General features: G+C 41.6%; 1 protein-coding gene across 4 annotated transcripts in view; it reads right to left on the reverse strand.

Moving 5' to 3' along the window:
- Window positions 1-311: 311 nt before the first annotated feature.
- The window catches only part of Sorcs1 (sortilin related VPS10 domain containing receptor 1), a 466,212-nt gene continuing 452,853 nt past the window's right edge, over window positions 312-13,670 (reverse strand). The window contains exons 25-27 of one of the 4 annotated variants that reach the window (XM_076834120.1): window positions 5,421-5,526; window positions 5,132-5,292; window positions 312-391 (exon numbers count right to left, since the gene is read on the reverse strand). In XM_076834120.1, coding sequence (XP_076690235.1) covers window positions 312-391; window positions 5,132-5,292; window positions 5,421-5,526 — 347 coding nt within the window. Of the gene's footprint in view, window positions 392-3,013; window positions 3,755-5,131; window positions 5,293-5,420; window positions 5,527-13,670 lie in introns of those variants that run through there. The other 3 variants (XM_076834121.1, XM_076834123.1, XM_076834122.1) reach the window with 3 other exon arrangements.

Genomic DNA, 13,670 nt, shown 5'->3' on the forward strand with positions numbered 1-13,670 from the left:
GTGTTAACGATATTGTTTTGTAATTAGCCGTTATGAAATCTTGTAAATGCATCACTTTTTGACTAAATACAGAGTTTTGGGATAAAAATAAACATCTCCAGGCAAAGACTTTAGAGACATTATCTGTTTAATAAATATGATTGTAAAAGCAATAAACAAGAGCAATTATACATTACACTACATAGTATTTAACAAAAAAATACATCAAAAAAGTCATTTTAAAATTAGAAGTAGTTCCAATACTATAAGAAAACTTTCTTTTTTTTTTTTAAATTGGCTTCCTATAAAAATAAGTTGGCAAATGAGGGATTTCAATGCTCAGTTGGAATCCTGGAAAACACAGAACAGCTGCCAAGCACCCCATTGCTCTCAAAGTTGCTGTTTGGAACTTCTGATAAAAAGCAAAGCTAACCTCTGCATTTTGGATAGTGGATCCAATTAGGAATAAGGCAAGAGAGAAAATGTTGGTTGGGTAGTTCAGGGTAGAGCATGCACAGTTTGCCTTCTGGGGTTTTAGAAAATGTTGCAGTGTTGTATTTTTAGCTTGCCCTGAATCTCACCTTCCACACACATCCCTCCCCACACTCCTCTGGCCTTAGGCCCACCAAACTCCTCATTGTGTTTGCACCTGCTATTAGCGAGTAGGTAGGCACTTGGGTCCCTCCCACTTGTAGGCTGACATCATTGCCTTGTCTTTGGGCGTGAGCTGGAATGGCCTGTTCTGGTGGTTCTCCAACTTGAGCATGCATCATGATCACCTGGATGGCTTGTTGGACTGATTGGTGGGACTACTCCCATCCAGAGAGAGAGAGCAACACTATTCATCCCCTAGAGTTTCTGACTCAGTAGCTCTGGGGTATAGACCCAGAATTAGCATTTCTAACAAGTTACAGGTGATGCTGATACTACTAGCCTGAGTACCACACTTTGAGAACCAGGAGCCACAGTCATAGGAACAATGAGGTCCCCTCTGAGCAGTACCTTGCCTCACTAATCACCTACAGGTGGGAGGGAGCTTTGAGGAGAGGCACATGAGGACACTGGAGATGCTGAATCTATAGCTGGCCACCTTTGGTCACTCTCCAAAATGCCAAGCATCTCATGTCTGCCTCTATTTTAAATTAGGGCCCCTTCTTCCCTATGTCTTTTCACTCATTTATTTCACCGACAAATAATTTTCAGAATACTACTCTAGGCAAGGCACTGTGCTAGATTAAGAGTATATACCCCTTTTCACAATTTTCTAATTCAAATGAATTGAACTGCAACTCTGAGGACTCCCTGTGCTGGTGTGAGTGAGCCTCTTTTGGTTTCTAAACACTTGGGTCTTCCAGATGAAATTTGGGAGGCTCCAACTGAAGAGAATCAATGAGGATGTTTTCTATGAGATAGGAAGCCTGGCAGATTGGGAATCAATCAAGTTTTACAAAAAGGTGGCCGCCCCCAGGCACAGCCCATTGCCCAGATTCACATGGGGCCTCCTCAACCATGACACCTTTTACACGGTTAACTTCTGGCAGCAGCTTGCTACTCTTGCCCTGCCTAAGCTACTTTAGGGCAGGAGTCATTGGGATCTTTAGGATATCCTCATCATCACCAGGACCCTGTTATACCCTGTTGGTGGCTTGGGGACTCAGCCAAGAAGGACAGTAGGTTCTCTGGGTGGTTTATCATAATGATTTCTCCCACCTTTCAAATGGGCTTTGTCCAGTTCAAGTACTGAGGGGGCTCCCGTAGTGGATGGACTTTTGTTCCCTTCTCTGGTCCTTCTTTCATGATCACCCTGGGAAAACTGGGGATATCTTCACGCTTTCAGGATTTAAGGACTGTGAGGATTTCTTTTGCTTTGTTGGAGGGCTAACTCCTCCCTTGTATACTGACTTATTTTTCCTTTACTGATACTGTGATACTCAAAAGATGAGAGCGCACACGTGAAATCACCAGGATCACCCTAAGTAATCAAAATCTCATCCTAATGTAAGACAAGACCTATTTTCTCAGACTTTTTGACATTCTCAAACATTAAGTCCATTAACCTGCTTCTCCTTCTGGTTAAATCAGTGTTTATTTCACAAGTATTTTTATTCTGTTGTGAGAAAGGAAGTATGTGGTAACAGCAACTATCACAGGAAGACATACCCTGCAATACAGTCACATGTTCAAAACATTTCTCACAAGAAGCTTCCAGAATCTGAACGCACGAGATGTTTGTTAATGTGCAAGAGCACCACTACTCAGTTGTGCACTTTCTTTTCTAAAGAATATGGCCAGGTTTGACTGCTTTGCATATATCAACTCTTTCACATTACATGTTTCCAGGTGGGAAAAGGCAAGGATATTGGGAAAAGGCAGGTTCTAGAGGAAGAGACAAAGGGTACATGAAACTGAACCCTGCTGGGCAGGATGCAGCCGGAGCAGTGGGCACAGAAGCTGGCATGCTTGGGAGGGTACAAAACAAACAGAGATCTGAGACTTGCAAGTGGTGGGGTCAGGGTTGGCAGAGCCTAGGCCAGTATTTAGGAGACATCAGGGGTGATGTCCAAAATCTAGCAACGTGTTTGTGAAGAAAAAGTAGGAACAGTTGAAGGATAACTTGGGGATTGAAAGGAAGGGATTCAAAGACATGGACGGATCATGGGTACACAGGGATGGCAAACGAATGGGAAGGCAAGACAGAGGATAACTACTAGAAAAAAATTCCATCTTCTACTTCAGTTGGGATGGGAGTAGGGAAAGCTGCAAGGAGAAAAGCTGAACAAGAAACAAAGGTCCGTTTCTGACGTGCTTTGCTTCCCTGCCTCTCTTTTTGTCCTAGTGTACCTGCACGCACGATCTTCAACTTGCATCTTTGTCCCTGTGGCCACAGAGAATAGAGAGAAAGCAGCTTTGTGGCCTCTGCTGACCAACAAAGCTACCACCGCTAACTTAGAAGGGGGAAACGACAGTAAGGACAGTGGGACAGAGAAACGGCTCAGGGTTTCCCTGTGCATGTCTTTGTGTCTTATGAAAAGGCCCGGGATGGCTAATCCACCCCTCGGCCAGGAGTGCTAAAATAGCTGTTAAATCTAGAGCCAAGAATATTTCCAAAAATACATGCAGATTTCCTTGGCCTATATATGTTATGAATTTTCTACAAACACGACCGATCAGAAAAAAGAGAAGAAAAGGGGAGGGGAGTGTTTTCCATTAAAATAGAGCACCTGTACACTGCCCCTCCAAACATGTCCTCAAGGTATTGTCCACATGCACAGGCTTAAAGCTAAAAACCCTTGTTGTCTGTGTCAGAAGAATTAAAAGTCCCGGTGCAGTGAGTGTTTGTTTTTGTTTGTTTGGATTTTGACTGTTTTTATTTTTATTTTTTGTTTTGATTTTTTTTTTTTTGTTTTTTTGTTTTTGTTTTTTTACTGGCGTCCTCCATTCAAACATTTACATAGGTAGGGATTTCTTTTGTGCTTTGATTCTCAGCAACTATGGAAATACTTCCTGGCAAAAATAGGAAACAGAACAACAGAGGAAAGAAAAGAAACATAAAGTTAGTGGTCATGAAGGATGATGCGCTGGACAAGAGCGAAATTCTTTCCTGATCAGCAGGTCGCCTGTAGCCTTTGGGGTTTTTCCTTAAATTGCAAATTGTGCCCCAGCAGATCCCCGCTTTGGCGTTGAAGGTGGAGTGGCGTGTCTTGCTCTTTGCAATCGGAGAGATGAGTCACCAGGTTGAGTAGAAGGGGAGGGAGGGGAGGGTAAAGCTACTCTCCTAAGAGAAAACGTGTAACACTTACTCATTTAATGACACTGGAAATGGAAAAGTGTCAGAGAATTTGCAATGTGGTGTGAGATGTTCCTGGAGAAGGAGGAATTGCTACTTTAATAAAGTAAGCAGCCACTGTGTTCCATATACCCTGTGGAAATGATACTGAGAACCAAATGACCCCAAAAATGCAGCATCTTAGACGCTTTGTAATTAAACAGACAGGGTGGGGTCGGGGGGTATGAATTTATTAGCTTATGTCCCCCGTAAAAGAAAATGCAAGGTGAAAACCGGATACCAGATGTGGCTGCAGGTGTTATTACCACCTACAATAGGAGCCAGTCGTTGTATTTGAATTCCCCCTGAATGTCTCCACAGACCTGTCCCATATCCATGTAAAAGAGAGGGTTCTGTTTCTGTTTACATGCTCATTTTTCCCCTAAAATAAAAGATTTAAAATCTTATGTAAAAGTCTTCTAGACAGTTTGGCGTTACGACATTAGAGTGAAGTGCGAACACTTATGTAATAATTTATTCTTCGAGGTCAGTAATGCAGGATCTAGATGTGAACATTTACAGCTTCAACTCCTGAGGCCAACAGACAGGAGGAACCCGGGAAAGAAATGGATCAGCAATGGTGGCTCCATGGATTTGTCTAACTTCCTGGAAACTTTCTTCTGCAATAAATAGTAGGACTCAGCAACTGAACTTCAGACATGCTATACCTAGCTGCTTATCTCCCATGCTTACTTCACAGGTGGAGAGAGGTTACTGAAATGTGAAGTCCATTTTAAGGTATCTGATATGGGACAGTTAAAAAAAAAGAGAGGCATTTGTTGATCTTCTCTGTAATAATCTAATCCTGTAACTGGGCTCTCTTAGGATCCTCACTCCCAAACTTTGTGTCTCTTGTTCTCAAGTTCTCAGGAACCAGTTTCTAGATAATTGCTACATTAAAAAAAAATCTCTGGATGGTCACACTTGTCACTCTTATTATGTCCCTTCTTTGGTGGTGTTCTTTGCCCTCCACAGGCTTGTCTATAGTTGGGCTGCCATGTTTTGCTCTGGTCCACTACACCTCAACCCCAACCCCTTGCCAGCCCTCCAGTCCACCGTCCCCAGCCTCTGAGGCCTCTCCTTCTTGTATATTGCTCATAAACATTTGAAGCCCAGTGTTTTAGAGAGGGTTTTTGCAAAGGGGGAATTAATTAATGAGAGAGGGGGAAAAAACTAAATAGAAGCAAGAAAGAGGCATCTTAGCTGTTTCTCTCAAGGGTGTTAGAACAGAAGGAAGTGGTTATGTGAAGCCAGAAAGCAGTTAGAGGGAGAGTCAGCCATTGGTTACAGAGGCTGAACAACTGATGGCTACTGGGAATCATTTACCTACGAGCTGTGATTCCACCTTCTCATCTCTAAGCTGGCCAGGCCTTCTTAGTTCAGTCTGAGGGATATTGGGCCTGTTTTCAGTGTGACTGACTGGACTGATCATCTCTTGTTCTTTTTCATTCTGCATCTGGGCATAAACATTAATCCCCGGGATCTTCCTAAAACATTAACAGAAACCATCACTGCTGTGCAAGGGAGAAGCACAACACTGCCATGTGTGCTTCGGAACCTGTCAGAAAGAGAGAGGGGGAAGAGGTAGGGGAGACGTGGATGGAGGGACACGCACCTTTTAAACTTGTAGATGACGAACACGGCCAGCCCCACAAACACCACCGAGAGCAGCATCAACATGGCGGATCCACTGTGGGTTGGAGTGAGGTCCACCAGTGGGGCTGGGGGAGGAAACAAGGAATCGTCATAAGCAGAGACTCAGGCAGGTTAAGACCCCATGAGAGACTCACACCGTTCACACACAGGCTTGGTGAGTCCCAGAAAGCCACATGGGAGGAACATACACAGTACAAATCACACAGCTGATACATGTATGCACCTGAGCCTGTCCTAGCCCCCAGATGCTCCAGTTGGCCTGACCAAGTACTGGAGCAATGAAGAGCAAAGAACCTGGAGCCAGACTGCAAGGATTCCAGCCATGCTCCACGACCTGCTAGCTGTTGAATCTTGGGCAAGTTACTCCATCTTAATGTGTTTCTGCGGTTAGAGGAGATGGATGGTCTATTCCTCTGTGGTCACAAAGATTAAATGAGTTAATGTACCTTATTATTAAGAACTCTATAGTTTGCTTTTATTTCTATAGCTGCTACTATTATTATTAATCAATACATGTCCTCCTTGAGTTAATGTTGGGGTAATATCCTGATAAACTCATGGATAATACCATTGAAAATACTCACAAGTCAAAATACATTTCGTAACTTGAACCTACCAAACATCACAACTTAGCTCAGCCTACCTTAAACTTGCACAAAACACTTACATTAGCTTACGGTAGGAAAAAAAAAATCATCTAACACAGATTCATCCCTGAGAGAAACAGCTAAGATGTCTCTTTCTTGCTTCTATTTAGTTTATTCCTCTCTCATTAATTAAATACCCCTTTGCAAAAACCCTCCCTAAAACAATGGGCTTCAAATGTTTATGAGCAATATACAAGAAGGAGAGGCCTCAGAGGCTGGGGATGGTGGGCTGGAGGGCTGGCAAGAGTTTGGGGAATAAGGTGTAGTGGACCAGATCAAAACATTCAACTATAGACCACCCTGTGGAGGGCAAGTCTGTGTTAGATGATTTTATATAACTTACTAAATACTGTACTGAAAGTTAAAAACTGAACACTGGTATGGGTAAACCTCTTAAGCCCAACCATTTTAAGTCAGGGACCATCCATATTTATAATAATATAATGCTCATTGTTATTAATTTTTCCCATATTCTACATGCAAGCTTTTCCCACTAAGCAAAGCAGATAACTAGTAAAACCACCAATGGGAATATTTTTTGTGAATTACCCAATCTCTTTTGCTCCTATTCTAGCAGTTGTAAGGAACAGAACCGGAAAGTGATGGTGCATGTTATATATTTTTGTGCACTACAGGGTGTGGATAGCTAAGTGAATATTTTTCAAGGGCAGTTACACTGATGCTGGGGAATGTGTGACATCCAGAGGGCTCCATGACTTCGTGAAGTCCTGCAACAAGCCCCAGGCCTTCAAATGCAGTGATTTCTCCTCCCCAAAATATAGCTTCTGCGAACACTAGTCTTCTCAAGTTTTCCCTGAAAGGGCACGCACGCAGTGTTGGAAAGCATCTCTCCTGACCTCCAAATCTTCTTCCACCTCAGGGTCAAACCTGTTGTACTTGTAATGACTTTGTTTGCAATTAATTTCTACCCTCTCAAGAACTGACATTCTGCAAATCTGGCACAGCTCCAGCCTAAGCAACAATCCACATGAACCTTGTGGAAGCCAGCATGCTGACCTTTACCTTCCATCAATTTAAGCAGAATCTGATGCCCAGAAATGCAGGTGACCTTTAAGCACCATTTTCTGTGGCTTGTTTCTGTTGAGAGCCGAGAGGTCAACATTCTGGTCATCAAGGTAAAAACGTTCAAGAATAAGTGACCGCAATATTAATAGTCTCAGTACAGACCCTCAGCTGCTTCTGTTCTGTCTGGTTTTCATAAGATTACATCCCTGTCACTCAGTGGCCACCACTAGAAAGTATAATTCATGCCACCACCCAGTTCAGTGTAAAACGAAAGCCAAGCCTTCTTCTTTCTCTTAGTGAGTTTAGTAGAATTGGCTCACTGAATATAAGGAAGCTCCCTGCTCTTTTCTCCTCCTCTAAGTCAAGCAGCACTTAATTAAGCTGTGAAATAGCTGTGTCGGCGTGTGTGAGAAGATGGGTGCAGCCCTATTCGTGTGGAACACCCAAGGAAAATTTGCTTTCCATATGAAATAAGAAAATAAACTTCAGTGCCATCAGCCAAGCCCAGGAACACTTCAGAATTAGCACTACGGTTGGTGGGATATCATCAGGCAGGAGAACACCTTCCATTTATCATGGACATCATCTCCATAGATTTTCACAAATGAAATGGGGACAATGATCCTTATTATGTAGATAAGAACAGAGAAGTTCTCCTTGGTTCCTGTCACTCCAAAGACTTGGAACTAATAAACGGAAGCACACATACTTGAATCCAAGTCATCACAGATACACGTACACACACATGCTATATACTCAGGCTGCTGGGAGATAATTAGAAATTTAAAAAGATATTTATGAATATGGGCATTGGGACTAACACTATACAGTACAGGAAGAAATAACAAGTGACAAGCTAAAATTTTGTTTTAAAAGGAACAGTTAGAATCCTAGATCATACACTTTTAAACGTAGATGGCATGTATACATATGCATTAATGTTTGTGGGTGTGTGCATGTGTGTGTGGGGGTGTGTGTATGTAGAGAGAGAGAATAGAGAAATTAATTCTCATGTACTCATCATTTAAGTCTCAACAGCCATCAACTGACAGCCAATCTTATTTTCTCTTCACCACCATCTAATCTCCACAGTCTCAACCACTGGATTATTTTGAAGCAGCTCTATCATACAATTTCATCATCTGCAAATCTAAAAGATAAAATCTCTCTTCTCTCTCTTCATTATCAGGAAACCATCATCATATTGAAAACTAGATATTTGTAAGGTAATCTTCTAAGGCAAACCCTTCATCTGTCAGGGAATAAATGGAGGTCTAGAGGTGGTTAGAGTCAAGAGTATTTAAACTTCCTACCCTGGAAGTGAGCTCTGTCAGCATAGCTTCTTGGTGCCACCAAGAAGAAGACACAGTTTACTTGAAGGGGTGGCATCTGAAATAAATGAAAAACTAAGAGGAAATTGCTTGGCTAGGTCCTCACTAACACATAGGAAAGCAAACTTACATATGCACTTTTGCACACACACGCGCGCACACACACACTAGAACTTTACCGCCCATCTTTGCCTTCCTCCTCCCATCTCTCTTCCCATCACAAGGTTAAATCTTTTAATCCTAAACTATTCACACTCAAATTGTGGTTCTTAAGGAAACAGTGTTAACACTGTTAGCAATTAGCACATTTGTGTGGGAAAAGCAGCTTTTGACCCCCCCCCCCCAGTTCCAAAACTCATGCTATCCCCTCCCTCTCCTCACTTAGTCACTTCTCAGAGGCAGCAAGTGGGACACAGCAGACAGCAGTGGAGAGAGATTGAGTGCCACTGCCCTCTGTGTTCCGTGGGTGGCTTCTGCTTGTTGATGTGTGCCTGGATATAAACGGTTTTTTACTGCTCCACACAACAGCGGCTGCATATCTTAGTTTGTCCAATACTTAGGTGCGTTTCTGTGGGTTTTGCTGAGGAATGGAAAGTGGTGATAAATGGGCTTTGGCTTGTTGTGTGGAATTAGCATAAATTAATCCCTCTTCAATTGCAGCCTAAACAAAGTAGATGTGCAGGAGGAAAAGTGCTGAGCAGTTTTTTTCCCCCATTGTAAGCGCACAGAGCAAAACACAGATACAAGCACTGCTCCAAGTGACTCAACATTTCTAAGCCCCAAAGCTGGCACATAAAATTTGAAAAATCCTATGAGGATCTTAGTAATGCTGTGAATGATCATATTCTATTTATAAGGATCTGAGCTGATTATCCTAATAGGGATGCTCACATTAATAAACACATCTTCTTGTGAAAAATGATTGACATATATAGTCACAGTTGCACATCTGAGAGTAAATTTGAAACTCCCTATTTGGGGTTAAGTAACTGATAGGGTCCCATTTGGGAATCAGATCCTGGTTTTGCTACTTCAGGCTAAGGGACTTCAAATGACACTCAGTTTCCTCATTTGCAGAATAGAGATAAAAATCATGTTTGGTGTAGTAAGCTGTAGGAATAAAATGAGATGGGATTTACAAAGCACTGTCGCAGCTTCTGGCACATAGCACATGCCTAATATTTTTACCCTGTCATTATTACTGTCATGTGTCTGAAAGCATATTCTGTAGAAAAATAGTGCTGAAGAGTTCCATGGTGAAGTAATTTTGGAAAATGGCAAACCCCCTTCTGAAGATTTATGATGCACATTAGGACATCAGAGGTCTGCATGCCTGCAGGAAAGGAACTCCTTTACCTTTGCTATAGTTTTCCACCAATTCATCAGACCAGTTTCCCACAAAGCGCTTGCCTCACCCTGAGAACCACTGTCCCTTGTACTGCAGCTTTGCCCCTTTCCTTACTTGATTTTCAAGTTCTGAAATCAAGGACATGGTAGCATAACCCAGTGAATCCAGGCAAAAATCCATGGTGGCTACCTTGCGTTCCCTCTTCTTCTATTAAAGGCATCATCTTGGAGAACTTCCTACACTATGATCCTGAAACTCTCAGCTACTACTATATATTTCCAACCCAAGAACTGGTGCTGTCAAGAAGTTACAGAAGCATATTAGTTCACCTTACCTTGGTTTTCTTTTACCCCCTCCCACCTCCCAAAGCACACTCAAGTCCAACTTGTAGAACTGCAATATGAAAATCCATGTGATCTGGAACTTTTGGGGGGAACTTAAGGTGGTGTTGTAATAGCACAGAGAAAGCTTTCCTAGAGTGTAAAATGGGCATAAAAACTCATGCTCACTTGGCCAATGGACTTCTCTCCAGTTCAATTCAAGCCCAACTGTGATGGTCTTAATGACGGCTATACCATATTGGGATAAAGCTGTGGGACCACTGGACAGAGTAGATGGGAATTGCCAGGGAAGTTGGCTAAGTAAGTAACTGGGAGTCTGGTAGACTGAGGCAGCTCTGGTTCCTCTGAACTTTGCCAAAACCCGGTTCAGCATAAATGGTCATATTGTAGGAAAACAAAATTTAAGCTAACGAGTCACAAATTACCAACCAATCTTTAATCAAGGGCTTCTGAATGGAATAATCCAATAAGGCTACTCCTCCACTTCAACCAGTCACATTATTTTCTTTGTCTTGTTTCAACATTCCACCCATAAAGGCCATTCCCAAGTGCCCCTGGGAGGATCCCCAAACTGTTGGCTATCTAACTCTACCTCTTCAATATTTGAAGAGTGCTTCAGTTTGTCTTTTAATAGTTCCAATGATGTGTGAAGTACTGTACGGAAATTAAACTGGGGATTAGTCTTCAGAAGTATCCTGTCAGAGGGAGCTGAGGTCACTTGACTGAGTAAAGACAACTATGAGTCATGAGTACCTCCAAGAACAAACCTCATCACAATGAATAGACAGGTCTTTGGTTTTTTTACGGTTGAAAGACAATGAGTAACCAGAAGGATGAGAAGGTATATTCCACTTATGTGAGAGGTGTCAAAATGTATTCTACTGTCATGTATAATGAATTAGAACAAAAAATTAAAACACACACACACACACACACACACAGGCAGGCGTGCATGTGCATATACACAAAGAGATTCAATGAGAAACCCTTGTTACTCTATAAATTATTTTTCAAAATGTAGTTTATGAATTTCTTAATCAGAATTACCTGGACTGTGGGAAAGCAGATCCCTTATGCTGCAATGGAGAAAAAAACATTTGAATGCTAGGTCTTGGATATGGTTTGAGTGTGTCCCACAGGGTTATAGGTGTTAAATTTAATCCCCATTGTGAGTTATTAAGAGGGTAGAAATTTTAAATGACTATGGTGGTTAGAGGTGGGGCTTTTCATTAGTGATTGGAAATAGGTGATCACTAGAATAAAGCTCCCATGAGTGAATACTAATGGCTTTATAAGGAGAAAGGGGGACCAAAGAATACAGACATATACATATGCTCCATGTCCACTTCCATACTCTACCAGCAAGAAGGCTATAATCAGATGTGAGTCTTGAACCTCCAAAACTGTGAGCTTAATAAACTTCTTGACTTTATAAAGTCACCCAGTCTCAGGTATTTCATTACAGTTATGCAAAATTGACTAATATGATCTCTGAGACTAAGTCTCCAAAATCTATATTTACATATGAGTGTGTGTATATACATATATGTGTGTGTGTGTGCACATTTGCATATATATACATAAATGACTATTATGCACAATCAGTTGAGACTTATCACTCATAAAATTATCTAGCCCATATCTTTAGGGCATACCTGACTTTCATATTTTCTAGGTCTTGAAAACAAAACAAAACAAAACCAAAAGTATCTCCTTGTTGCTACTAGTAGCTGAATCTGACTATGGCTCTCAAGAGTTCTCTAAAAATTACCTATAAACATTTCAAGTCTCCCCTTAGTGAATTGTCAGCCTCATGGGCACTGACTACATTGCTGGCTCAATTTTCGAACACTCTGTGTCCAGGCCTTGTACAATGAGTTTGAAGCTTCTCCCACCAAGAGGTAAAATCTGTTTCTTTCACCCCTTGAGTCTGGGTTACCATGACAACATGCATTTGACCATGGAATGTAACAGCAGCGATGGTGTGCTCATCATGTGTTTGAAGACCTGTGTCCTTCTGTTCTCTGTCCCTCTTGGAACACTGCCATGGTGCGTAAACCCAGAACAGTCTCCCAAAGGATGAGAGGCCACGTGGAGGACAGTTTAGTCATCCCAACCAACGCCAATCTAGAGCAGTCACTATCCAGCTACCCTCCCCCACGTGGGGCAGCCCAGCCAAGATCAAGGAGGTCATTAAATGGTCGCAGGAAGAACACAGACAAGACCAGAAGAACCGCCCAGCTGATCCACAGACTCAGAAGGAACAATAAAAGCTTATTTTTAAGATGCTGACCTTCTAGGTGGTTTGTTACAAAACCACGCCTACTTCCTCTCCTTAAAATTCTCTTTCAACTAGTTAAAATCCAACTGGCAAGTCTCACCTCTGGGTTCCACATTATCCAATACTTGGTAAGGAATTGGTAAGGCAGGTTAAAAATAAACCCATCTTAAAGAGAACACTTTAAGAATAAAGGAGTATGCTATTAGAGCTTGTACTGACAAGTAGGTATAATCCAGGACAGTCAGATCACTTTAGGTATAAGAAACTTGGTTAGTATCTGAAGACTAGCTGGACCTAGGTTCTGGATTCTTCTCTTTATCTGTTTTCTCATTTTTTTTTCCCCAGACCAACACTTCCCAGTTGCCTCCTCAGGGCTGGTCAACTCAGGCCAGTTATCCCGATCAGTTCTTTCATGAGCTCAGGTAATTGAAAAAAATGAAAAAAAAAAAAAAAAAAAAGACGACAACGATGACAAAAGAATCTATTAGAAGCTGAGGATTAGCTCCATTGCTTATCTTTGATAGATTCATGAAAACATCACATTCATTTCATCACGTTGGGATAAGGGATCTATTTAGATCTCTGAGCACCTGTGATTATTCATCTTAACACCATAATGATTTCATAATTGTCAAAAGTCACTGTTTACATATATCTGTGAAACAACTGAATTATTTGAAGAAGAAAAAATTAATTTGAGGAAAAACAAAATGAAGAACAAATACTCTCACTATTCAGTCACTCACAAGAGACCTTTAAATGATCACTGTGTAGATAATAAGGCAACCAGAGACTAAATAGAGAAATGTACTGGCTGTGGAAGTTTCACTAGTACTATTTCCATTCCTAAGTGGAAAATGTTATGGGAACAATTTATTTCACTTTACATTTCAGAGCTCCACAACAACCATTTGACAGTAGCATCTGTAATGCTGTGGCTTAGATGACATTGTAGGGTCAAAGCTTCTTGACAAATGCCAGTTCTACCCTCACACAGGAAGTGTCTTTCTCAATAGGAAGCCAGAGGGCAGAATTCATGAGTTGGACAACCTAGGTTGAAATTTGGAGCTGCTAATGCTCCACCCTTACTCATCACATGTCCAGTGGCATCGACTGAAGCCTGGAAATATTAATTCTCTAATATCTCTGTGATAATATCTTTTTATTATACCCACAAAAGAAATTAAACCAGTCAGCAAAACCATGGAAGCCAAGATGACACAAGATAACAGTTT

Source organism: Callospermophilus lateralis, chromosome 15 (genome assembly GCF_048772815.1).
Source record: "Callospermophilus lateralis isolate mCalLat2 chromosome 15, mCalLat2.hap1, whole genome shotgun sequence".
NCBI classification, from domain to species: domain Eukaryota; kingdom Metazoa; phylum Chordata; class Mammalia; order Rodentia; family Sciuridae; genus Callospermophilus; species Callospermophilus lateralis.